The sequence below is a fragment of the Rattus norvegicus genome, chromosome 11 (genome assembly GCF_021556685.1).
Source record: "Rattus norvegicus strain SHRSP/BbbUtx chromosome 11, alternate assembly SHRSP_T2T, whole genome shotgun sequence".
Lineage (NCBI taxonomy): Eukaryota > Metazoa > Chordata > Mammalia > Rodentia > Muridae > Rattus > Rattus norvegicus.
In genome coordinates, this window is record NC_141544.1 from 80,915,108 (window position 1) to 80,942,375 (window position 27,268).

Below are 27,268 nucleotides of genomic sequence, written 5' to 3' on the forward strand. Positions count from 1 at the left end.
TGTTCATATTGGGGCCAGCAAAGAGGCCAGCTTATTCCCAGCCATTCTGCAGTATGGTGTCCCAAACAATGAGTCTTGTATTCAGGTCTTTTAGATGGCTCTCAGTCTAGTCATCTATCCATTGTCATCCACTAATAATTTGTTTCAGGATCCCTATGAACACCCAAATTCACATCTTGCACATGAAATGCAGTATTTCATAGAATTTACATATTCTTTCACGTGGTAAATTATGCTTACATTAGTTATGGTGCCTAAAAACTGTGATGCTATGCAACTAGTTATTAAACCATATGATTAGTGATTAAGATTTTAAAAAAGAATAAGAATGTTTGATTTCACTATAGATGAAATCATCACTGGACTAAATAACAAGATAGGACAGTGGCAGTTTCACTTTTTTTCCCCCAAATACTTTTCATCTGAATTTGATCAAATGTCCAGATGTAGATGGTAGAGGCCAAGTGTATGTGAGTTCTATAAAAAGATAAGCAGGTATTTAATAAGGATCTTTGAAATATACTGGAAAGCTCTAGAACAAAAAGAAGAAACAACCAAACAAGTAGACAGCAAGAAATAATCAAACTTAGGGCTGAAGTCAATAAAATAGAAACAGACAAACAAAAAAAGAATCTATGAGATAAAGTTGGCTCTTTGAGAAGATCAGTAGGATTGACAAACCCTTACCCAGATGAACTAGAAGGTGGGGAGAGACTGTCCAAATTAATGAGGTTAGAAAGGAAAAGGGGGGCATAGCAACAGACATCGAATAAAGCCACAGAATCATAAGGATATGGTTTAAAACTTGTATGCTACCAAATTAGAAACTCTGAAAGAAATTGATAATCTTCTTCTCAATGCATACCACTCACAAAAGTTAGGTCAGGAACATATAAGCAATTTAAATAGACCTGTAACCATAGTTACAGAGAAGCAGTCATTAAAATATCACAACAACAAACAAACAGAACCCAGTGCCAGATAGCTTTAGCAGCGAATCCTACCAGATTTTTAAGGAAGAGTGCAAACGCCAATACTTCTCAAATTAGTCCACAAAATAGAAGCAGAGGGAAATTGCCCAATTCATTTTATGAGCTTACAGTTCCCTTGATAACCAAACCACATAAAGACCCAAAAAAGGAAGAAAATTATAGACTAATTTCCATTATGAATGTGGATGCAAAAATTCTCAATAAAATACTTGCATACTGAATCCAAAAACACATAAAAACATCATCCATCATGATTAAGAAGGATTCATCTCAGAAATGCAGAGATGGTTCAACATATAGAAAGCAATAAATTTAATCCACCAAATAAACAGATTGAAAGACAAAAACCACATGATCACCTCATTAGATACAGAAAAGACCTTTGACAAAATGCAACACCCCTTCATGTAAAAGACCTAGAGAGTAAGGAGTACAAGGGATGTACCTCAACATAAATAAAGGCAATTTACACTAAGCCCCTAGCCAACATCAAATTAAATGGAGAGAAACTCAAAGCATGTCCATGAAAATCATGAACAAGACAAGATTGTCCACTCTCTCCCTATCTATTCAATATATACTTGAAGTCTTAGCTAGAGCAATAAAACAATGGAAGGAGTTCAAAGGTATTCAAAGCAGAAAGGAAGAAGTCAAGTATGTTTATTTGCAGATGATATGATTGTATACACAAGTGATCCTAAACTATTCTACCAGAAACTTCTACAGCTAATTAACATATTCAGAAAGTAGCAGGATACAAAATTGACACACAAAAATTAGTAGCCTTCCAATACACAAGTGATAAGCAAACAGAAAAAAATGAGAAAAAATATGTTTTGCAATAGCCTCAGAGAGAGAGAGAGAGAGAGAGAGAGAGAGAGAGAGAGAGAGAGATCTTGAGCAATTCTAACCAAGCAAGTGAAAGACATGTATGATAAAAACTTTAAGACACTGAAGAAAGAAATTGAAGAAAATATCAGAAGGTGAAAGATCTCCCATGCTCAGATCTATGGCAGGATTAATATAGTACCATGGCCATCCAACCAAAAGCAATCTACAGGTTCAAAGTCATTCCCATCAAAAGTATAACATAATTCTTCACAGAATTGAAAGGACAATCCAGCTTCACATAAGGCGCTCGAGCGCATGCACACACACACACACACACACACACAATAGCTAAAACAATACTGAGTAATCAAAGAACTGCTGGAGGTCTCACCATCCCCAATCTCGATGGAATCAAACTAAAGACACTATATAGACACCTGATTTTTGACAAAGAAGCCAAAAATACACAGTAGAAAACAGACAGCATTTTCAACAAATGGTGTTGGTCAAACTGGATGTGTGCATGTAGAAGAATGCACATAGATTCATATTTATCACCTTGCACAAAACTCAACTCCAAAAGGATCAAAGACCTTAACATAAGACCTTGTGTATTCTGAACCTGATAGAAGAGAAAGTGGGAAATAGTCTTAAACCCATTGGCACAGGAGACTTTCCGAACGGAGCACCAATAGTATAGACACTAAGACCAACAATTAATAAATAGGACCTCATAAAACTGAAAAGCTTCTCCATGGCAAAGGACACCAGCATTCAAAGTAGCAGACTATGAAATGGCAAAAGATCTTTACCAATTATACATCTAATAGGTTAATATCTAAAATATATAAAGAACTAAAACAATGTACATCAAGTAAACAACCCAATTGAAAACAGGAGACAGAACTAAATAGAGAATTTTGAAAGATGAAACGCAAATGTTTGAGAAACACTTTCTAAAATGTTCAACATTCTTAGGCATCAGGGAAATGTAAATCAAAACTACTTTGAGATTCCATCTGACCAGTAAGAAAGGCCAACATCATCAGTAAGACAAATGACAGGTCATACTGTGGAGGATATGGGTGAGGTGAGCGCTTAACCATTGCTGCTTTGACTACAAAACTGCATAGCCACTGTCAGGAAGCTGGGAGTAGATCTACTCAAGACCCAGCTATTCCACTCTTGGATATACGCCCCAAAGACTCTATTCTACTATGGTAAAACTTGTTCATCCACGTTCATTGCTGCCTCATTCATAATAGCCAGAGACTGGAAATAACCTAGACGTCTATCAAAAATTGAGTGGTTAATAAAAATGTGTACAGTTACACAGTGGGATGAAATTCATAGGTAAATGCATCCATTTTACCTATGAAAAAAATCACCCACAGTAAGGTAACCCAGACCCAGAGACAAACATGGTACAAACTCTTATATTGAATATTAGCTTTTAAGTCTTTGATAGGCACGTTACTGTTCATATAACAACAGAGGTAAAGTATAGAGTAAGGGACTAGGCAAGGTGCAAGGAACCCCTAATGTAGGGGAAATAGAATATATAGTTATGGAGAGACAGTGGGGGACACAGACACTGGAAAGGGAGGATTAAATGGAGAGAGAACGAAGAAAGAAGTAAAGGAGGAAATACAGGGTGAGGCACGAGGGTCATTTCAGGGGTCATATGGAAACCTACTAAGATAGAAACCTTTAAAAGTACATACACATACAGAAGAAATCTAAATGTAATCACCAAATCACAAGGGAGACGAAGGCCCAGGTAGACCTCTCCTACCACCAAGTGAAATCCCCAGCATCAGGAATGGGTTACACTTAGTCCAGTTGTTGGCTGAAGGGGCCCCATGGAAACTCCCATGTGGTTGTTCTCCACAAATGGATGACAAGGCTCTACCTCGGAAGACCACACCTATATAACCCATTGAACATGAGTGAGGCCAGCCTGTGGAACATGGTCCAGCTGTCGATTGCAATAGAAAATTTATTTTTCTCCAATAGAACCTCACTGGGTATACAAACCAGACTTAAGGGAGACCCCACTCTGTAGTAGACAGCCAGCACAAAATGAACTCAGTGCTAGCTTTTCACATGTTTTGCCTCATGACGCTTTGTCCAGGCATTTGCTTACCTATTCTATCATGGTTTCAGGTTTTTGTAGGTGTGTGTGTGTGTGTGTGTGTGTGTGTGTGTGTATGTGTGTGTGTGTGTGTACATTTTTCTGGTGCTTTTTCTTTGCTTTCCCTCCTGTTTGTCTGTTTGCTTTATTTTATTCTAGTGTTTTGGGGGGAGGGGAAGGGGCCATATGTCTTTGAGAGAGAAAGATAGAGAGAGAAAGAAAGAGAGAAAGAGATGGAGGGAGAAAGAGAAGGTGGGGAGGGGTGATCTGGGAGGAGATAAAGGAGGGGAAACTGACCAGAATATAATATATAAAAAATAATTTTAAAATTTACAATAAAAGAAGGATGGGAAGAGGAAAAGAGTGAGGGAAGAGAGTGAGAGTGAAGACGGGAATGAAGGAGGAGGGACAAAGAAGGAGGAGAAAGCGTGGGGGGCACCAAAGCGGGGCAAAAATCTAGAGAAAACATGGAATAGAAAGATTTTACAGGGAAAGAGTAATGATATATGTCAAGGACACAAGAGAAACCAGCATATACATAAAACAAAAACAAAAAAAAAAGATGATAGCCAAAGAAAGAAAGCAAAATGAAGATCTGGACAAGTCAAGTTACAACCAAAGTGTTTGGAGACTTAAGACCATGCAGCGTTCACAGACGAATGGTTTGCGCCTTACCACAGCCTTCCTGGTGAAGAGTACGAGTGTTCATTTTATAATGCAACACACTAGGTAAAAAGTCATCTGTCAGCCCGTCTTACGGCTTATGATAGTCAGTCATACAACTGAATGCTAACCATAAAAGTGAAGCGAGGGCCAGAGGGCGGTCCAGGCAGGCCACGTGACTCTGCTCAGAGGCTCGCCTTTTGTGTTTCTTCCTTTCCTTTCTCTTCTGCCTGGCTAGGATGAGATGGCAGGACTCCAGCCACCACACCTTGGATCACAGGATGCTGTGAGTGGTAAAGGAAAAAAAAGGAATCCGAATCACTCAGGACTGGGGACGTGCTGTGACCGTCTTGTTCCGCCCACCTCCTTTTGTTGGAGGCAGTTTAAATCACTACCGTCTTAAGATCTTGTTATTGTTAATCAAGCTTCATTATGGCTGACACAGCAGGCAACTGGGGGAAAAAACCATAGAAACACTGGGAAATAATTTTGTGATGTGTTCTAGAAAGGAGAACAAGATGGTAAGAAAGGAAAACAGAGGACCGTTTAATAAGGATAGACTGAGGGGTTGGGGATTTAGCTCAGTGGTAGAGCACTTACCTAGGAAGTGCAAGGCCCTGGGTTCGGTCCCCAGCTCCAGAAAAAAGAACCCAAAAAAAAAAAAAAAAAAAAAAGAAGGACAGACTGAGGTTGTGGGGAGGGGAGGGGAGCAGTAGGGCTGGGATGCAGAAAATTATCAAGGACACCAAGGAACAGGTATGAATTCAGTGAGCAAACATAAACAGCCATAGCGACAGCAGCAGCAGTCGGGTTAGTCTCGGGATGACTTGGCCAGGCTGTGTCTGTGTATGTAGTGCCTGGGAAGAGACAGCTGATATTTCTTGTGTTGTTTTAAGCCTGTTCTGAGCTAACTAAATGCAGAAGGAAGCTGGGAAGTCAACTAAAGAAATATACTTGAGGGGAGGGGGAAGGGGGATGTTTGCCCGGAAACCGGGAAAGGGAATAACACTCGAAATGTATATAAGAAATACTCAAGTTAATAAAAAAAAGAAAAGAAAGAAATATACTTGAAAACACTGTGGAATAAAGAAAAAAAATAGACACAATGTCAACATGTGGATGGTGGAGAGAGCAAGAACTCTCCAAAGACAGAAAGGTCTTGTTGGGGATTGTGGTGCACGACTGTAATCCCAGGCCTAGGGTGTCTAAGTGATCCACAATAAATCTATAAACAGTCCGGGTATATAATGAGACTCTGAGATCCCAAAACACAACAAACAGAAATCGAGAAGACAGAAAGGTCTTGTCCGTAGGGAACCAGAAGCATTTAGAAATCAGTGGCAGTATATAGCAGAAGTTTCTTTTAAACAAGGATCTTAGTGCTCTATACCTGAAGTCATGAGCACGCCTGCACACCCCCATCCTGTCCCCAGGCTAAAGAACAGGAGAATTTCCGGGGCTGGAGAGATGGCTCAGCGGTTAAGAGCACCCGACTGCTCTTCCAGAGGTCATGAGTTCAATTCCCAGCAACCACATGGTGGCTCACAACCATCTGTAAAGAGATCCGATGCCCTCTTCTGGTGTATCTGAAGACAGCTACAGTGTGTACTTATATAATAAATAAATAAATCTTAAAAAAAAAAAAAAAAGAACAGGAGAATTTCCTAAATCAACAGATGAATTCAGAGGCTGCGGGAAGAAAATGTCCTAAAACTTCAGAAAGGACAAGTCTGGGTCAGCCATTGCTCTGGTTAGCATTCTATTGCTGTGGTAAATGCCAGACCCAAAGGCAACTTGGGGGAGGAAAGAGTTTATTCATCTTACAGCCTGCTGTTTCTCGTGACAGGAAATCAGGGCAGGAGCTCAAGACAGGAGCCTGGAGGTAGGAACTGAAGCAGAAGCAATGGAGGGATGCTTATTACCGGCTTGCTCCCCATGGCTTGCTCACCCTGCTTTCTTATAGAACCCAGGAGCAAGGGCCCAGGGGAGGCACTGCCCAGAGTGGGACAGACTTGTTTATAGGACAATCTGCCGGAGGCATTTTCTCCACTGACATTTCCTATTCTCAGAGACTTAGCTTGTGTCAACAAAGACCTGTTTATTTGTTTGTTTGTTTGTTTGTTTGTTTGTTTGTGACAGGGTTTTTCTGTGCAGTCCTAAACCCACTGTGTAGACCAGGCTGTTATTCAGAGACCTGCCTGCCTCTGCCTCCTGAATGCTGGGATTAAAGTTACTTGACTCAAGTGAACCAACAAACTAACCCACACAGTCATCATTCCAGCACTGAGGATCCAGGGTATATTCCCCAACCGTGAAAAGAGAGGTCACTGGAGAAGAATGGGAATTGTCTCACAGATGCAGGTTCAGTTTTATCACAAGGAAAGTTGGGGCATGATCATGGTAATAGCTGTCTAACTTAAACATAAACATATTTAATAACGCTGATCTGCATACTAGAAATGGCACGGATAGTGATTATATATTGAGTGCATTTTAACCACAAGTTGTTGTTGTTGATGATGATGATGATGATGATGATGATGATGATGATGATGATGATGTTTAAAGGAACTCTGAGAATAGCTAAAAAGGCTAGAGAGTGAGTTCGGGACTCTGCAGCCAGACTAATACTCAAGAACAACAGTGTATGGGAACACAGCTGCTGCAGAAACTGTCCTGCACCTTCCAGCATACTTCCAGAGAGCTCCCCGGTGTCCTCATTTCTTTCTTTCTTTCTTTTTTTTTTCCTCGGAGCTGGGAACCGAACCCAGGGCCTTGCGCTTCCTAGGCAAGCGCTCTACCACTGAGCTAAATCCCCAATCCCGGTGTCCTCATTTCTTAAGTTCCTAGTTTGCAGTTCTAAGTCTAAGGAGCATCTGTCTGGTTGGCATAGCCTTGGTCTTGCACCTGAACTCTGGCTACAGGAGATGCTATATCATGAAGTATAATTAATACCCATAGTTTGAGTGTGAAAGGTTTCCTCTGCCTGCCCCCAAGATTCATAGTGTTGGAAATTCCTCAACACAGAAAGGACACTCAGTGATGGACGGCCAAAAGCACCAAGGGACAAAAGTTCACTATACTGTCATAGCCAGGAAAGGTCTTGTTTCCTAGATCTGATAAGAGATGTATGATAAAGAGATCATCTGTAATCTGCCAGGTATGATGACACACATTTATCCCAAGCATCCTTGAAGCAGATGCAAGGGATTTTTTTTTTTCGGAGCTGGGGACTGAACCCAAGGCCTTGCGCTTGCTAGGCAAGCGCTCTACCACTGAGCTAAATCCCCAACCCCGCAAGGGATTTTTGTGAGTGTAAGACCAGCCTGGTCTACAGGTTCTGGGCTAGCCAGGGCTACACAATGAGACTCTGTCTCATAAAACAAAGCACAAACAAAAAAGCAATACAGATAATATTTAACCACTGAAATGCTAACAGTAGAAGAAGCATTTTGGCTGAGTTTTATGGGTTTTGTTCTGGGAGTGGGATTGGGGGTAGTGGAGGGTAAAGGGAGGATAGTATGGGAACGTGGGGACCACTGTTCCTGACATTTTAGAATGCCATTTGGCTTCTTAAAATATACACATATAATTTTGATAAAAATAAAATAATGAAGCGAGGTGGTGATGGTACACGCCTTTAATCCCAGCACTGGGGAGACTGAGACAGGTGGATCTTTGTGAGTTCGAGGCCAGCCTGGTCTACAGAGTGAGTTCTAGGACAGCCAGGGATAACAGAGAAACCCTGTCCCGAAAGACCATAATAATAATAATAATAATAATAATAATAATAATAATAATAATAATAATAATCCTTTACATTTTAATAACACTCCTACCACCAAAAAGTGTTCTACCCAGTTAGAAGTGGGGAACTTAGTTGGGAGGAGAACACAAAATGCTTTTTTTAGCCTTCTCTTTCTATGACTTCTGTCTCATCCTCTGCTCATGCCTACCTGTACAGATTTTAGGAGATGAGGAAATACAAAGAGCCTAGACATCAAACACGCACAGTCCCCTGGAGGTAATATCAAGTCATGCAAAGAATCTGCTCAAACTTCTCTATGACCCCACCGGAAGTCTTCAGTTGTAAACTGGCAGATTCTGGTATCTATGACACCGCATGGAATAGACGCGTGTAAGTCCGTTTCTGTCGCTGTAACAAATACCTGAGAGAACCAACTCAATCAATTACAATTTCAACAGGAAGTGTCCTCCAAAAGGTCTTACGTGCTGAGGGCTTGGCCCCAGCCTGGCAGAGCTACTGGGAGGTGACTGGATCAATTAAATCGGTGATGAGTCCATAGTGAATGGGCTCTTAGGAAATGGGTCCTGATTGGAGGAGGTGCGTTACTAGGCCCCTGATTCTTTTATGTTTTCCTCTCTCTGCCTCCTGAATGCCATTAGGTAAGCCTCTTCCCCCTCCTATGCCTTTCTCCTGTGATGCCACCTTGCCACAGGCTCAAGCACATGGGGGTCTGTGAGTATGGACAGAAACCTTTGTAATGGTGTGCCCAAATAAATTCTTTCCCCCTTAAGTTGTTTTGTCAAGCATGCTTTCAGAGTGAGAAGAAATTTTAAAGCAAAATGGTTTATTCTGTCTTGGAGGTCCACGATTAGTTGATTCCACTGATTTGTGCCTGCTAGTAGGGTAGCATGCCATGGTGGGAACATGTCATAGAATAAAACTTGCTTATATCGTAGGCCAGAGACCAAGGGAGAGCAGAGAGAGTACCAGCAGCCCCAAACCCTCTTGACAAGCATACTTCCAATGACCTAAAAATCTCCCATCAGGCTCCTCCTCTTAGAAGTTCAACTACCTCCCAATAGTACCATTCTAGGGCCATGCTGTAGGATGATGTCATTATATAGGTGAAGGCAGGTACAAGATAGAATGAGGCCTGTCATTGGACAAGAAGGAAGGATGGGCGGGAGAAAAGTTTTAGAGAGAGGAGATTAGGAGATTGGAACAAGAGAAAAGAGAAGCAGCTGAGAGAACATGGAGGCGGATGTTAAGATTCCTCTCTGTACATTTATAGATTGTTATGAATATTCTTAAGGGATGGATGTGTACAGGGCTTTGTATGTCTAGATGAGCAAATTATATCTTATCAATTGGATCGGAGGTTATTGTGTTGTGTGCTCTTTCACATGGCGATTTAAGTTCAAGAGAGTGTGTGGTGTCTAGACATGCTAGCCCACCACAGAATTGGGATGTATATGTCTAGCATGGGGACAACCTGCCTTGGGAACTAGACAGGTAAAGAGATTGTTGCCAGGCTCAGAGAGTAGCCATTGGCCGTGTGATATGGGATGGAGCACAGTGGGTGAGATGCTTTGCTGACTGGTACCAGATATCTTGGGGCACTACGGTGCTGGACGTAGTGCAGGATAAAACAAACCATTTATATATATATATATATATATATATATATATATATATATATATATTACAGTAATACCATGCATTTAATATGGGACATTAGGTGACATTCCAAATTATAGCAGATTATAAATCTCCTAGGACATGGCAGGTCCTCAAGATAATGTTTCCTCTGTCTCTTGGGACTTCTCATGTTCTACAATAGCTTTCTGTATGACTTTGAGCTTGGAGATTTAAGGAAAGCTAGACTTCTTTAACTACTATCCCTTCTTCCTCCCATGGTGCCTGGTTTAGGAGAGTTCTCTTCTGCGGACAAACTGAGTGAGCCCTTTAGCAAGCGGGAAGAGGCGTCCTTGTCGAAGGCTAACGTAGTCTGACTCCCAGGGTTATGCTTCTGCTGAACCCTGAGCGAAAGGACAATGATATTCAATTTCTAACTCTGGCTCCCAGCTCTCATACACATAGATAGAAATTTCTCTTTCTAAAATTAGCTAGTGTATGTATAACAGGGTAGAATTGGAAATAATTTAACTGGCATTTAAATTTCAACATTTTGAAATAAATATTAAAATTACCAAAAATTATGAAACCTGGGTTGTAATAACTGGGTAGTTGAAGCAACTGGTGGACACCCCAAAGTAGGAAGCCCCAGTATCATTCCAAAGCTCTTACCTTCTCCGTTCGCTCTAGGCTGGGTACACAGATCAGGGACAAGATGGTCATGTGATTCACTCCTAGAAGTCTGCTGGTTCTGATAGGACTCTTGCTCTCCACAGGAGGCAACCGACAACCTCTCAGAGGCCCCCATAGAAAAGGACAAAGGAGACTCAGCATCCAAGAGGAAGCTATCTTGTAGGGTTTGCTTGGCGTCTTTCTTACACTTGTGCTTCTGACTCTTTAGGACCTGGTTAACTTCTCTTGACCTAGGCTGACTCTCAAGTCCCCCTATTGGCTGGAGGAGCTGATCCATGTCCTTGGTGAACTCCAGCAGGGTACCTTCAGAGAGGCTTCCGGCAGGGGTGTCTGAGCCATAGCTGGGAGCCTTGTCCTGGAGCAGGTGCTCAGAGCAGTGCAGAGCATCCGGGCCTTGTCTGGGCATGGGCTCAGGAGACTGGGCGAGGCCGCAGTGAGCCATGGAGAGGGCGAAGTAAGAGTAGTCCACTGCGATGTAGGTCAGCATGAAGTTGATGGTGACCACGGGCGCCAGAACATTCACCTGACCCACAAGGACAAAGGCCATGGTCACCAAGCTGGTCAGGCAGATGGCTGCTACGGGTGTTTTATTTGGCCCTTTCTATGAGAACAACAACAACAACAAAAATGCAGAATTGTGAAATTTCAGATAGAAAGGTTCTGAAACTTTATAGTTAAATGATAAAAATCAAATGTAACACCTCAGGAACTTCTCCCCAGAGGATTATTCACCTGTAAACTTGGAAAAATCATACCCAACTCTCGTGGGGTCAATGCAATAGCATAAGCCAAACATGAAGACCCAGTAGCTCCTGAACACCAGAGGCCTCAGGCAACATCACCATTAACATGGAACGCAGAACAACTTTGGAAGTCTTAGTGTTGCAACTCCCCCGAATAGAAAGCCCCTATTGATTCCAAAACACTGACCTCCTCCACTTACCCCAGGCTGGGTGCACAGCTCAGGGTCAAGTTGTTTAAGAGAACCCAGGGGGTTGGGGATTTAGCTCAGTGGTAGAGCGCTTGCCTAGCAAGCGCAAGGCCCTGGGTTCGGTCCCCAGCACCAAAAAAAAAAAAAAAAAAAAAAAAAAAAAGAGAGAGAGAACCCAGAAGACATAGCAGGAAAATTCTGGTAACATACATGTGCATGCGCTCACGCACACATAGTTACACTCTCCTCTCCTAGAAATTATCACAGCCACTCATATGGTTCTGGGGCCAAAGCACTGTTCACATCTCAGTTCCATGTTCTTCTTCTGAGGATCTATGTTCAACTCAGCTGCCCCTTTACCTGGCTTCTCTTCCTTTGCCTCCTTCTTCCCCAGCTGCTCCCTTTCAGCCTCCTAGCCCACGCCCCATGCCTCAGAGACTGTATCTAAAGTAGCCTCCTTGCCTCGTCTCCCAGACTATCTCTTTTCTCCACCTAAACTCACTCACTACACTCCTACCCCCCACTCTCCATCCCACCCCCACCACCCCACTCATGACGTCAAACATCAGCCTTATGTCCGCACTGCCCAGCTTAGAACTTCCAGTACGCAGCACGTCCAGCACTCCTCTGGAATCAACTGGGGCTTGTAAGGGTGGATCAGAACCCATGCTGGCCTGAGACCCTCTCCAGAACAATCCTTAAAAAGGAGAAAAGGAAGGAGGAAGAGAAGGATTTTATAACGTTTGGAAATTAGTTTTGGGTGCATTTATTAAAGTAGTGTAGAAGATTCTAACAATAGCATGCTATGAATAAAGTAAGTCCTTAGAAACTCACAACTATAAAAGAAGTTTCGAGTGAGCTGCCAAAAATGCTAGTCTAGGCCAAGACCCTGAGGTGAACAGTTAAAATGGGCCAGTGAAAGCCGCTCTCCACCAAGAGACCAGAATCCACAGACTGGACAACTGTATGGAAGACAGACAGTGAATCCCTCCGCATAACTGGAGACAGACAGACAGACAGGGCAGTCGAGGTGGCTCCGTAACTAAAGGTGTTTGCCAGCCCGACCGACGGCCTGAGCTGGAGCCCAGGACCCACGCGGTGGGAGGAGAGGACCAACTCTGAAAGCTGTCCTCTGATCTCCACACACACACGGTGTAGTTTAAAGTAACACACACACACACACACACACACACACACTGAATAAATGTGTCATAGAATAAAAGTCCTTTTCAAAAGGCAGCCCACTGGACCAAATGAGTAAAAGATCCTCGTCAAAGACTTAAACATGTGAGAGGACAACCAATCTCATCAGCAATCAGAACACAAATGTACCCTACAGTGAGACACCATTCAATACTCATGAGCACGGCAAACATGTAAAAACACAGAGGACTCGAATGGCTCTCCCATCTGTATAGCGGCATCAGTTAGGACAAACACCCCGAAAAACAGCTGAGGCTGGTCACCAACTGAGGTCAGGCTCATCAAGCAGACGAGACACTCCAGTAATGGGAGTGCAGTCTGGGCTAGTCTAAGTTTACACCCAGCACAAGCAACAGCCACAGCATCCCCAAATAACAGGCTCTACTACAGCACAGAGGAAGAAGATGCTCACAAAGATACGGATGGGGGAGGGGGAATAGCTAAAAACACACACACACACACACATCTCACATTACCACGTCATACACATCACACACACACATCACACACATTATACACATCATACACATCACACACATTGCACACACACTCATCACGCATACATACACACACATTACCCACATCATATACATTACACACATTGCAGACATTGCACACACACACACATCACACACACACATTATATACACCATACACATCTCACACTCATATCACACAGACACACACACATGCACACACATCACACATTACACACATCATATACATCGCACGCACACATCACACATATACACACACATACACACACTCACACACACTCACACACACATTACACGCACCATACACATCTCACACACACATGATTCCATATACAGACTGAGTGTTCTCAGTGTAAAAATTCTGTATCTGAAATGACAGAATTCTAAAATTCTGTATTCGATTAGCATGGAAATTGAATTGGGAAATCCCACATCATGAAACTTTGTTTCATGCCTAAAATGTCTAAAAATGTTGTGTGTAATTACCTTCAGGCTGCATGGCTAGGTGTGTATGAAACACAATTGGAGTGTAAAAGTGCTATACCATACACATAGGAATATCCCAAAATATAAAATAAATAAACCTCTGAGATCTTAAACGCTTCTGGCCCCAGACAATAAAGAGAAGAAATGGCCAGTCTATATTAGAAGGTTTCAAGTCCAGGTAAGCTGTCTAGAGACACCTTAAGGAAGCAGAGTCGCAAGCTGCAGTCCCCGGGCTGAATCCGGGTTATGCTATGAGCTACTAGTGCCTTAGCATTTTAAAACAGCTTGAGGGAAATCAGAAGAAGACTTTTCTGTTGCATGAAATTCAGACTTGTGTCCTTGGTTGGGGGTTGGGTACTCTCTGAGGCAATTTCTGAGCATCAACAGCAGAGAAACTTTCTGGGGCAGATGGCTGCGGGTCCCACATCTAAGGTGTGTACCATGGGACGAAAGAGCTAGGATGCTCATCACAGAGGTCAGGGGGTGTGGAGGGAGAGGGAGGGCCCTCACTGGTGAGGGGTTGTGGGGAGGTCAGGCTGGCAGGGTTCCTTGGTGGAGGCTACAGGGTGCTTACCTTATAATTATTCTTAAAACGGTTTACATTGATTTTGTGAACTTTCCTATTGTGTTTGTCAACTGTACCTCAATAATGTATCTAAGTTTCTAGTGTTCTGCCATTTAGAAAGGAAATAAGCAAATGTAAGCAAAATATGTGACGACGTGTCTAGGACCGGAGAAGCTTCTGAGGTGAGAAGACACATGGCAACCTCGGAGAAACATCTGTAATACAGACCACGAAGAGTTAATCTGCCTAGCAAGGAGCTTCTAGAAATTGAAAACAACCTCAGCGACAGGAAAAAAATGACAAACAGACACGTAACAGGAGGAGATGTTCAGTTTCATTCACGGTGAATTAGACACAAATCTTGGGATCCTCCTGATAGACCATTTCTCACTGTACATGGGCAAAACCGTTCACGTAACAACGAGCCATAGATCTGCTCCTCCCTACCACCGCCCTCATCACTCAAGGCAGTAGAGCAAATGGGGTTCATACTCGGTGTCTAAATATTTACGTATACGGACCAAGCTAATAACATAAATCTGAGCAAATCTGTCTCTCCTCCTTCCTTGGCAAACATACCTACATGATAATGAGGAAGGCCAGGCTTAGAACTCTTTATTCCTTGGCTGTTCGTTCATTCATTCATTCATTCATTCATTCATTCATTCATAAACAAGGTTTCTCTGGGTAGCCCTGGCTGTCCTGGAACTTGCTCTGCAGACCAGCCTGGCCTCAAACTCACAGAGACCGGCCTACCTCTGCCTCTGAGTGCTGGGGTTAAAGGTGTGCACCACCACCTCCTGGCCAGCCTTCCTCATCAACAGATGGTCATGCCTAGGGCCCACCCCCATCTCTTTGTGGACCACAATTGGGGAGGGGCATTAAATAATAATAAACATTTGTTATTAAGTATCAGTGATCTTCTTAACTTTGGTTAGAGAAGTTTATTTTTGTTTTGTTTGTTGTTTCACAGTTAGCTGTAGCTAATGTGGAGATACAGAACCAGCCAGTGAGGAGAACTCGGGACTTCTGAGTGTTCCGCCCTCAACAGGATGTCTCTACCAACCCCTCCACATCACAGCAAAGAGGATGTCTTGGAAAAGGGGTTGGGAAGAATGTAAGAGCTGGAGGATGGGGAGGAGTCCTACGTAATGCCTTCCTCTGGCCATGGCATAGCCGCCATGCTCACAAACTGCAACTGTAGTTACCTACACAGAATTGGTCAACAAGACCCATCAATACTCCAGCCGGCTGCACTAATGGGCCTCAGTGGGTTACAAATAAGAGGAAAAGACTTGAAAATGGAGGCTTCTTGGAGGAGGGCAGGAAGTGAGAGTTAGAGGGGGGTATGATCAAGATACAATGTATCTTGTATGTGTCTTGTATTCCTGGCACCCAGGTATGTCATTGCCAGGAATAAGTAAAAGAATGGTTTAAAAACTATCACACACACAAAGACTGAGTCAAAACATTTGCCGGTACAGATGTAATTATACCCATACAGTCGTAGTAGCAGAGAGGAAGAATCATCCACTTTAACACTGTTTACTGGAAGTCACTCATGCGTGTATCAGTCGAAGGAGAACTGATTAAATAAACTAGGTCACAGAAACATAACAGAAAGAGAATGAGAAAAACCCTCTTTAAATTAATCTAGAAGATGGATTTCCAAACCACATATGAAAGTTGAAAAATGCAAGGTATAAGCAACATACTGAGAGAACTGTCTGTTGTGTGAAAATAAGGAAGGGAAAGATTCCATTTGGAAAACAACCAGGCAGGGAGCCTGAGGAGACGGCTCAGTCAGTAGGTACCCCCCACATAATCATGAGGACCTGAATTCAGATCCCCAGCACCCAAGTAATCTGCACATAGAGACTTGCATCTGAAACCCAGCATAGGCTGCTGCAGTGTAGACGGATCCCTAGAGTTCATTAGCCAACTACTAGCTGTATCAGTGAGTGACCTTGCTTCAAGAATAAGGTGGTGTGGCCAGAGAGATGGCTCAGTGGTTAAAAGCACTCCATCCTCTTCCAAAGAACCTGGGTTTGGTCCCCAGGACACTCATGGTGACTTCTCTAAGTGGTCTTGATATGTTTGTAAAGTGTGCATGGTGCAGAGGGAGGGGGGTACTTCAGTGGGCCCACGCTGAGGCATCTACCCCCACCAGGTACCAGACATATGATGGGTCTAATATAAAATAGAATTTATTTGGGGGCATGGGATGGGGAGTTGAGAAGGGAATAAAGGCAGAGAAAGAGAGGGGGAAAAAGAAAGACAGAGAGAGGGGGTAGGGAGAGAAAGGAAGAGGTGGACCTAGAACAGGTGAAGAGAGAGAAGGAGGAGAAAAAAGGAGAAAAGGGTCAGAGAGAAGAGAGGCCCAACAGTCCCTTTTATAGCAAGCCTGGCCTACCTGGCCTACTGTTAGATGGAGTCTAGCAGGAATGTTAACCTGGTAATAGGTCTTCTTGACCACATCTACATGTGCTTGATCTGTCTCTGTTTCTGTCTCTGTCTGTCTCTGTCTCTCTGTCTCTGTCTTTCTCTCTCTCTCTTCCTCCCCTCCCTCACACAAACATATAAATAAACAAATGAATAAAACCAGAAACATTTGTACATACAACCAGAGAATTCTAACAAAATTTGGCAGCTCTGGGCTACCTAGTGAGACCCTGTTTCAAACATCCAAAGGGGGATGGAGAGGGAGGAGTTATGGTGATGTAAGCTGGCTTGGGATGAGGCTGGAGACAGAAGGGACTAATAATGCAAAAACAAAGTGTAGTTTTAAGTTTAGCTTACAAGCCACAATACAGAAAAGTGGGATTCCCTGTGTCTATATCTAATGGACTTCAGGAAAACCTCTTTTTACCATTCCAGCTGTCACTCAACCCCGTGATTCAGTATCAGTTACAGTTTGGTACATGATAGTTCATAGAGAGTCCATAGGCCATAGTGTGGGGCCTCATCAAACAGCCACTGCCACTGCTGCTGCCACCACCACTACCACCACCACCACCATCACCATCATCACCACCATCTCCATCATCATTACCACCATCATCACCACCGTCATCACCATCATCATCACCACCACCACCTTCACCACCACCTCCACCACCATCATCATCACATCATCAGCACCACCATCACCACCACCATCATCACATCATCAGCACCATCACCACCACCACCACCACCACCATCATCATCACCATCAGCACCACTACCACACAGTGAGCTGTGGGAAAGGCAGAGCTGCAAGGGCCTGTTCTTTTCCTAAACAAGGAAAGAAATTCTCTCCTTTATGCTAACCTTGGAGGGTCCTGGATATGATTTTAACTGAAGGAAGGACCCAGCTTCACAGTGATGCCTGTGATATACATTGTGATATACATACAAGATGCTCTATGTAAGCAGCTGACCTAACACACTCAAGGACGGGGCTGAAAGATACAAATTCCATGCCCCGCTTCGTCTCACCCTAGAGACCAGAGACACCGATCAGAAGCTTATGCATCAGAGAGACAGAGATGGAGACAGAAAAACAGAGAGAGGGGGGAGAGAGAGAAAGTAAACAAAATGAGGCACTCACCCCGTTCCCCAGAAAGGCGAGAGCTGGAATCACTTTGTCCTGGGCGATGCACTGCAGGATCCGGGGGGCTCCATAGAGTCCCCCCATACAGGAAGCCAGGGATGAGATGTACAAGCCCAACAGGAAGAGGAAACCAACCAGAGATACCTATGTGAGGCAGATGTCCCACCATTACCAAGGGCTGATCCTGAATGGCCTACAGTGGCCCCTGTGTCTGGGTTACACAGGACAAATTGAAGAGAGCCACTACATGAAATTAGGCTTCTCAGCAGCAGGGGATCAGCCTCTCAGGAACTGGACTTTGACGGCCTACTTGAAGCTCTTTTTACCTCCTTGAAGCTCTTTTTATCGCTGCACCAAAAGCCACATTTAGCAAGTCAATCTCCAAATACCGAAACTTACCTGATCAGGGTTGTACTGGCTGGTTTGTGTCAACTTGACACAAGCTGGAGTATCACAGAGAAAGGAGCCTCCCTTGAGGAAATGCCTCCATGACACCCAGCTGTAAGGCATTTTCTCAATTAGTGATCGAGGGTGGGAGGGCCCACTGTGGGTGGTGCCGTCCTTGGGCTGGTGGTCTTGGGTTCTATAAGAAAGCAAGCTGAGCAAGCCAGGGGAAGCAAGCCAGTAAGTAACATCCCTCCATGGCCTCTGCATCAGCTCCTGCTTCCTGGCCTGACTTCCTTTGGTAATGAACAGCAATGTAGAAGTGTAAGCTGAATAAACCCTTTCCTCCCCAGTGTGCTTCTTGGTCATGATGTTTGTGCAGGAATAGAAATCCTGACTAAGACTAAGGGGTCTAGGGGTTATTTTAAAAGACCCATCACCTAAGCAAGTCTCAACCATAAGAGACTTCCTGGTTTGCCAGGCATGTCTCCAGACTAAGTTATGCAAAGTCTCTGAGAATCCTTCAAAAGAGTAACCCCATAAAATCTCAGATAACAATCTCTGACGAAAAGCTGCTTTAAAGCCAAGGTCACTCCAGGCTCATGCCAGATACAACGGCTCTGCTAAACTTCTACTAGCTCCTGTGCTAGGGCTTGCCCTCACCCCTCCCAAAGGCAGAACCTATGGAACAATTAGGGGACTACCAAGGGCGGGGCCTAGTGGGAGTTCTTCAGGCCTGGGTATGTGCTCTTGAAGGGGGATTGAAGGGCCTTGAACCCTTCCTTCCTTTTTGCCTTTGAGAAGAACAGTTTTGTGATGCTACACATTCACAGCCATTACCACATGGCATTCCTACAAGAGGCACAAAACAGTAGGTCATAGAAGGAATCCCCTAAAACCAACGCAACATAAGACTTTTATTACATTTTATTCATTTAGTGTGGAGGTGTGGGGTGAGAGGGATTCCATAACAGGTAATGTATCAGACAGAGAACCTGTAAAAACTGATCTCTCCTTCTACCATGTAAGCCCTGGGATCAAACTAAAATCATTAGACTTGACTGTGTCTCGTTTCCTGTCGAGCCCATCTGACAGGCCCAAACCTTTCTCTTTATAAATTAATTGTGTCAGGCATTGTGTGAGAGTGATCTGGATCTGACTAATATAGTTATCTGAAGACCAACACTGTTTTGTGAAGAGATTTTACAAACATTTACTGATTTACTACTTGTTTGAAGGAGTGTGCTGTGCCCCTGTATGCCTATGCAGGTTGGAGGGTAACCTGGAACAGAGGATAACTCGGAACAGAAGTCCCCGCCTTACACTTTGCAGCAGGGTCTCTCTTATTTGCCTCCGCACTGCAGGCATATTGTAGGTCAGATGACTTGCAAGCTCCTAGAGGAGTCTCTTTCCTCTACCTCCCATTTTGTTGCTGGAATCTTGGGATGCCTGACATGTGACTTGGGCTTTTCGCATGGATCCCAGGCCTGCAGGGCATGAGCTGAGCCTCTGAGCTTCCCAGGGTCTAACCACTGTTGGTTGGCTTTGTCTTCTGAGACGGAGTGTTACTATAAGCACGGGTTGTTCTTAATTCACAACACTCCCACCCCCACCTCCCAGATTCTGGGATTACAGGCATGCCGTGCCAGCCAGTCAAACCATGGCTTGACTCTTCCCACTCCCCTGGCACACCTACTCTGTTTCCAGCTATTTACACTCTGCTTCTTCTAGCTCAGCCTCGGATTCCTCATTCCCCAGCCCATGCCCCTTAGCCCACTATCTCAGGCTAGTTCATGTCTTACATGGACTCTACGCTAGTTCTCAAACTGAGCAGGCTTGGCTTCATTGCAGTGCCTCTCAAACTCCTGGCTTCTGGGCCCTATTCTTGGCATTTTGGATTTAGGAGGCGTTGAGAGGTGCCTAAGAATATGGATTTCCAGAAGGTTCCAAGGTAACGTTGATGCCAGTGGCTAGAAAGCACACTTTGAGAACTGTTGGCTGGCTATGATTCCAGTCAGCATCTCGTAGTACCTGTGAATGATGCCCTAGGCCCCTAGCAGAGTGACAAACTCAACCCTGATCCTAAAACCCCCAGCTACGGCAACTCCTATTGGCTGATAAGCAGACTCTGTATGTCCCTGAGTCCCTTAGTCCCACTCTACACAACACCTGCTGGTGCCCTGCTAATTAAGGATTGTGGTCGAAGTCTAGCATTGTCTGAAAGCTTCTGGGCTCCGTTCAAAATGGAGGACTCCCTTCACTAGCAGGGCTTCCCCCTTTTCTGACCTTAACCCTCACATGCCTCTACCTGTAGAATGTCCCATAGACTTAGTTAGATTACAGGGTTCAACTTCTTTTCTCCTGATAAGAACCCACTCGGCTAGCACCTGAGATTCCTGGAATGGCTCCCCATGCTAATGAGACATCTCCGATAGTCTAACCCTCATCCCCAAGTCACAAGACTTCCAACCCCCTGACCCTGTGGGAGCAGGGAGTGTCACACTTGCTGTTGGGACCCTGTATCCACATTCCCTAACCTGCCCATCGCTCAACGCTGAACATCAAGAAACAGCACAAGGCAGCGGACCGATGGCTCAGTGGTCAAGAATGCTTACTGCTCTTGCAGAGGATGTGACTCTGACCTCCACAAGCATCTGCGTGCACACGTGCACATGGCGCACATACACCCATTTGGGTACATGCGCATACGCACGAATTTAAAAATTCTTAAAACACAAAAGACAAGCACAAACCCCATCTCCTCTGTGAGTCATCTCACTTCTCCTCATCCTGTGGCTGCTCTCCAGCGTCACGAGGCTTACCACAGGCCTACCACGGTCTCTTCTACCCACTGTGATTTTTAATTAGGTGGACCCTCATGATCTTTCACTCCAGCGTTCTCGGTGCCCAACAGAGATATATAAATGGCGGATTGATTAATTAACTAATTAATGTAATCCACAGCCCACATATCCCACATGTGTCAAGAGGCAGAACAAGAGAAGACAAAACTGTTCTCCTTGGCACCAACTGCTGTTTACGCAGTAGTGCCCCTGGTTGAGCCGTGAACCTACCCTTGTCTGGGCTTCAGGAAGCCTGTCTTTCTGGTACCTGGCAGCCCTTCTCCACACTGCCTTAGTCTGGACGTAGTGGTTGGAACTGTGCAGCGACTGCTCATTTGCATAAATATAACAGATGGATTAGATGTAACTTTCAGCTTTGTCACGTGCCCCCTGACTGTGGAGGATTCTCCATCTCCCATTGTCCTACCCAGCTTCAGGTGTCACCTTGACACAGTCCAGAGTTATGTGAGGAAGTCTCAATTGGGGGACCACCTAGATCACACTGTCTGAGACATTTTCCTAATTGCTAATTGATGTAGGAGGACTAAGTCCACTATGGGCAGTGCTATCCCTAGGCAGTTGAGCCTGAGCGACCACTGAACAAGCCAGGAAGTAGGTGTTTTTCCACTGGTTTCTGTTTCAAGCTTCTGCCTTGGCTGTCTTTTTTTTCTTTCTTTCTTCTTTCTTTCTCTTTTCTTTTTTTCTGAGCTGGGGACCGAACCCAGGGCCTTGCGCTTGCTAGGCAAGCGCTCTACCACTGAGCTAAATCCCCAGCCCCTGCCTTGGCTTTCCTTAATGATAGACTAAATCCTGTAGGCAAATCCTTCGGGCATAAACACTTTCTGCCCAAGGTGGCTTTTGGTCAGTGTTTCACCATAACAAAAGAGATTCAAACTAGAACACCTATGTTTTATTTCCTTGTTTCAGCGATTGGATAAGTCCCTGTGGTCTAGTCATACTGCACCCAAGACCCGTTAACCAACTTCCTGTGTCACAAATTATCGCTAAAATAATCTGACCGATAAATCCTGTACCTCTCTCAGGATTCTTGATCTGAAAGCACTTACAGACAACAGGGCTTGCGAGATGCCTCAGCAGATAAAGGCATTAACTGCTAAGCCAAACAACCTGAGTTTGAGCCCTGCAACCTGCAAGTTGTCCTCGGACCTCTGTGCATGTGGCCCTTCCCCTATAGATATATTTTTTTTAGTGAGTACATCTAGAGGACACTGGAGGTTCACAGTCCTCTCTAGGAGCAGGTCAGTTCCTAGAACCCTGCACCCTGCCAATGACCTTCCCCACGTCATTAGCATTCATTCATTACACATGAAGTGTTCATTGATCTAATCTCAGCCATGAGCCCTACTAGGGCTGCAAAGAGGCATCAAAGGGTCTGATCCTTTGGGCTTTTGAATATTAAATTGGGGTCTCACAGCCTGCAAGATGGGAGGTGAAGTGGTCAAAGGCTGGACGAGGCGACATGGTCCACTACAGAGCCTTACTGCCCTTCATTCCCCGTGGGCTGCTTTTCCTGTAGGCCAGGTGGCTCTCTTCTGCCTCTTGCTTCGCTGTTATGGGTTTCTTGGGTGTGTCCTGCCCTTCCCTTCCCACCTTATTATTAGAAATCATTGTTGTCAAGGTTTCCTGTCACTCTGGGTTATTCTCTCCCCTGCCAGAGGGTTAATCAGGTTTGTGGCTTATCTCACCAGCGCACCCTGCACTCCCCTGAGTCCAGTGGAATCCTGTCTCAGCCACCACCTGTAGGCAGAGGCTGGCCAACCAGATGCCTTATCAAAGCCTGGGCAATTTACATGATCTGAGCACAACCGTTAGGGAAACCCTCTGTGGCTGTTTTTCTGTGCATTCTGAGAGGAGCCATCTGTAATTTTTTTGTGTGTATCTTCTTTACATCCTATGTTGGGAACTTAGAGAGAGAGAGAGAGAGAGAGAGAGAGAGAGAGAGAGAGAGAGAGAGATGAAATTTTACCTAAAGCATTTTGAAATTTTAACTCAGTGACTCACTTCTCAGCCTTCAGAATCGCCCCAGAGATCCTGACTCAAGAAGTCCTCAGCGGAACACAGGCTCTGATTTTTAAAAAGTCTCCCGGATGATACAAATGGGCAGTCGGTGTGAGGAAAACTGACTGCTTCTGACCCAGGAGGCTAGGAAAGCGTCCTTTATCGTCTCCAGAGGATGGGCTCTGAGTCACCAAGGATGTGTGGCTCTGGATGCTCAGGCGCCTGGTATAAAATGGCCTAATATCCAGATAAAATTTATCTACAACCTGTCACTTGCCCTCTAGCTTACGACATATAATATCTAATGCAAATGGTTGGATTTGTTGGGGATTAATAAAGAGAAGAGCTAGGTTTAGAAAGAAATGCAATTCAGGGTGAAGTATTGAGACAGGGTCTTGCTATTGTAGCTCTGGCCATCCTGGATCCACTGTGTAGACCAGGCTGGTCTCTAACTCACAGGAGAGATCAGCCTGCCTCTGCCGCCCTAGAGTGAGATTAAAGGTGGGTTCCAGCACACCCAGCTGCCAAGTGCAAATTTTTTTCTGATTTTTTTTTTAAACTAGGGGTTGAATGTGTAGACTGCATGCATGCAGGATATGTGTGTATGCAGCTTCCTCTCTGTCTTGCTCTGTCTCTCTGTCTCCCCCGCCCCCCCTCTCTCTGTGTAACTTTTTCTTTTCATTTAAAGCATGGCCATCCATGGGAATGAGACACCCTAGTCTACATCTCCCCAGTGCTGGCTGGACCCCAAGAACTCGATCAGTGTCTGGCTCCATGGTCTCCATGACACTGATGATTTCATCTTGGGCTTCCTTCCACAGATTCCTCCCACAGATTCATCCTGGGATTCCTCCAGAACCTGTGGGCTGGGGTCAGAGCCAGGACTGCCCAAGCATAATAGCTCGTTTACGTTTGGTTGAGGAACTGTGTTTAGAATGGTCTGCTCACTTACGACTCTTAATAGAAAACTGTTATTCAGCCTATTTTTACAAATTAACTGAAATGTTGGCCCTTTCCTCTTTCCCGGCTGAATCCTGGCTCTTCCTTTAAAGCTGTCACCCACCCGTGCATTTTGGCAGCATTTACTAAGGTTACTGTCTGTCCTGGAACGGAACAGGCTTGGCATAGGCAGATGCAGGAGGAGACCGTGCCCCTTTCGGTCCCAGCTCCCACAGGATCACGTCATTTTCACATTAGTGTTTTAATGAAAACTTAAAACATATTGGTAGACATGGGAATGAGGATTTATTTTGCGCAAATATGTGTTAATGATTCTTAAAAAATTAAAGGCAACATCCATGCCAACACACACACACACACAAAAGCTATCTTTCTAAAATGTTATATGGATGTAAACAACCCTAGTTATTTTTCCAGTGACTACTCATGAAAGTAATTAATTACATTACATATATTATACATGGCTTTCTGCTCTTGGTCCTCCTCAGGCAGTCCACTGTGTCCAGCCACAGAAGGGCTCCCCTACCTCAGTAGATGTCCCTTCTCTTGGAAGACTGGCTTTGCCATCATTTAGAAGGGACTCATTTGACCTCATCTAATTCCTGTGGCCCCTGGATGTTACTGTGGGGAACATCCTGATGCCCCTACAAGTTCAAGTAAACCAAGAAGGCAATGCCTCCACATCCCCAGCTTCCTCCCACCTCCCATTTCCAGAAATGTGTTTTCCAATATTCCTGTTACTCTGCAGATTGACCTCTGTCCCCAGCCAAATTCAACCTTCACTTGGCAGTGAGTGCCCACAAAAGAGCAAATCCTGCTTCATCTCTGAGAGGCAGGGCTGCCTACGACCTGAGTAAGGGATGGGTCAGCTGGTGGCAGGTACTATGGTGGGCACTGAGCAGATGCCTACAGCACTCACCAGCCATAAGCTCTGCCCATCCCAGGGATGGCATGCAATATAACACAACTGTGTCACGGGCTTTCACAGTCCCCCGGATACTTGGAGCCACGAGCAGCCTGAAGGATTAGGGCTGACTCTGGTTCAATTTCAACCCATAATAGAGACTCTTTGGGGTCTTCTCGCTACCTCGTTTGCTCTTACCCTGGGAACTGGGATTTCTTAGGATTCTTGGTTCTCTTGACCTGTTATAAACACCCACTTCCAGAAGTGTGTGCAGACTTATTTTTTGTAACATTATTTTTTTTTCCTGTTCTTTAGTATTCTCTACCACAGACAATAGTGGGATTGACAACTTTCATATTGAATTAAACACAGAGGACACAAGGTGGGACAAAGTGACTCTAAAATAAATGTCTCCTCCTATAAGGATGTCCCTCTGATGAGTGTGAATAGATTAAATTTTAATAACCACACTGTGATTTCAAAGGCTCTTTCACAAGGAAAGACAAAGAATTAGAAATAGATCAGAGAAGCTGCAGGGACTCCAGACAGAAGTGGCCCAGCTGCCCTGGCACACATGGTAAAGGACTGAGAAAACCGGGAGCCATCCAAGAGAACCGTTCCAATGGCAAGCACGGGTGGGGCCATGTGAAGGAGCAGCAGAGACAGCGTGTTCAAAGCCAGCTGCTCTCGTATCTGAAGGTGATAGTGGGGAACAGATGCAGTCCAGCTTAGACCCCAGACCTATCTGAGACATGAACCTGAGCTGAATGGCTTAATAAAACTACATGAGAGTGATGGACTGTCCATAGATACCTCTAGAAACTGGCATCTCTGGGCTCACACGGCCCAACTGTCTGAATGTAGTGCCTACCACTGCAGCCACTTCAGACCCAGAGGGAGACACTGGGGGAGAGAGGGTCTGGGAAAGGATCTTGGGTGATCCTTTGAGGGAAGAGAATGGTGGGGTGCTCTGCTCCTGGAGTTTCCCTTGCTGGTCCATCCCTGTTCACCCTGCATCTTCTGAGAACCAAGAAGAGTTCTCTTGCTTTTCTCCATGGGCCTTCACTGCCTATTCCAGGAAAAGGTCTCTGTGTGCCCTCTAATCTCCATTCCTCACCCTAGCATGTGTACATTCCCATGCACCAGGGTCAAGCATGGCCTAGTGGCTGCTGCCCTCTGGCCTTCCTACCTGTGTCACTGTTCTGGACCAGTGGCACTCACAAGAAAGTCCTCTCTGTCGGCAGGTTTATTGCTGATTGAGGACCTTCCACCCATAAAGGCTATGGAGGCTGCAGCAAGCACCTCTAGAGATGGTTTTGATGTATGCTGAGGTCAGCTTCCTTGGTGACAAGGCCTCCCCTTTGAGCATGCTGAGCTTTCCCTCCAAAGCAGAGGAAAGGAAGAATAGCCACACCCAGCAGGTAATCTGCCTCCCAGTCTAATGAGGGGAACACTGAGGAGGGAGCTGCTGGAGAGGAAGCAGTTTCAGAGGCAGGCAGAGCTACACACACACACACACACACACACACACACACACACACACACACACACACACACCCTCAGCTACAGACAAGCAGGTATCCCTGGTGAAGCATTTCTGGATTCAGTAACTTCCTGAGGTTTTCAGTTTCTCATGTGCAGCCCATACTTGCCACACTACTGAGAAAGGTCCATGAGGTGTGTGTGTGTGTGTGTGTGTGTGTGTGTGTGTGTGTGTGTGTGTGTGTAAGTGCATGTATGTGCGTGAATGTGTATCTGTGCATGTGTAAGAGAGTGTGTATGTGTGTGTGCCTGTGTGTATGTGAGAGAAAGAGGGAGAGGGAGAGGGAGAGAGAGGGAGGGAGACAGGGGAAGATAAGAGGTTTCTCCTAAACCTTCCCTGCAAGCAAACCTTGCAACCCATTGTCTGAGATTTGGGGCATTAGACCAGTCTTCTCATGACCTGATCACTTCTCCCTTCCCATCCTGCCTCTGTTCTAAGGTCATGACCTCCAGAAATAAGTTATCACCTACACTGAAGTCTACTCACTACAAAAAGAGACCCGAGTGCATGTGGAGATCAGCCTCAAACGCATCTTTAGAAAGTAGTTTTGTCTCCTTGGTCAGGATTCTCCCATCACCGGCCTCCGTGTGCTCGGCTCCACCCCAGAGAACAGTGCAGGAATTCACAAGAAACTCTCCCTAC

The 27,268-nt window shown here is 44.9% G+C and overlaps 1 protein-coding gene across 43 annotated transcripts in view; it reads right to left on the reverse strand.

Moving 5' to 3' along the window:
* The window catches only part of Slc12a8 (solute carrier family 12, member 8), a 150,639-nt gene that overhangs the window by 27,557 nt on the left and 95,814 nt on the right, over window positions 1–27,268 (reverse strand). For 22 of the 43 annotated variants that reach the window (XM_087575618.1, XM_087575607.1, XM_087575592.1 and 19 more), the window contains 2 exon segments: window positions 17,971–18,117; window positions 10,676–11,297 (listed from right to left, as the gene is read on the reverse strand). In XM_087575618.1, the coding sequence (XP_087431744.1) occupies window positions 10,676–11,297; window positions 17,971–18,117 (769 nt within the window). 43 annotated transcript variants of the gene reach the window in all.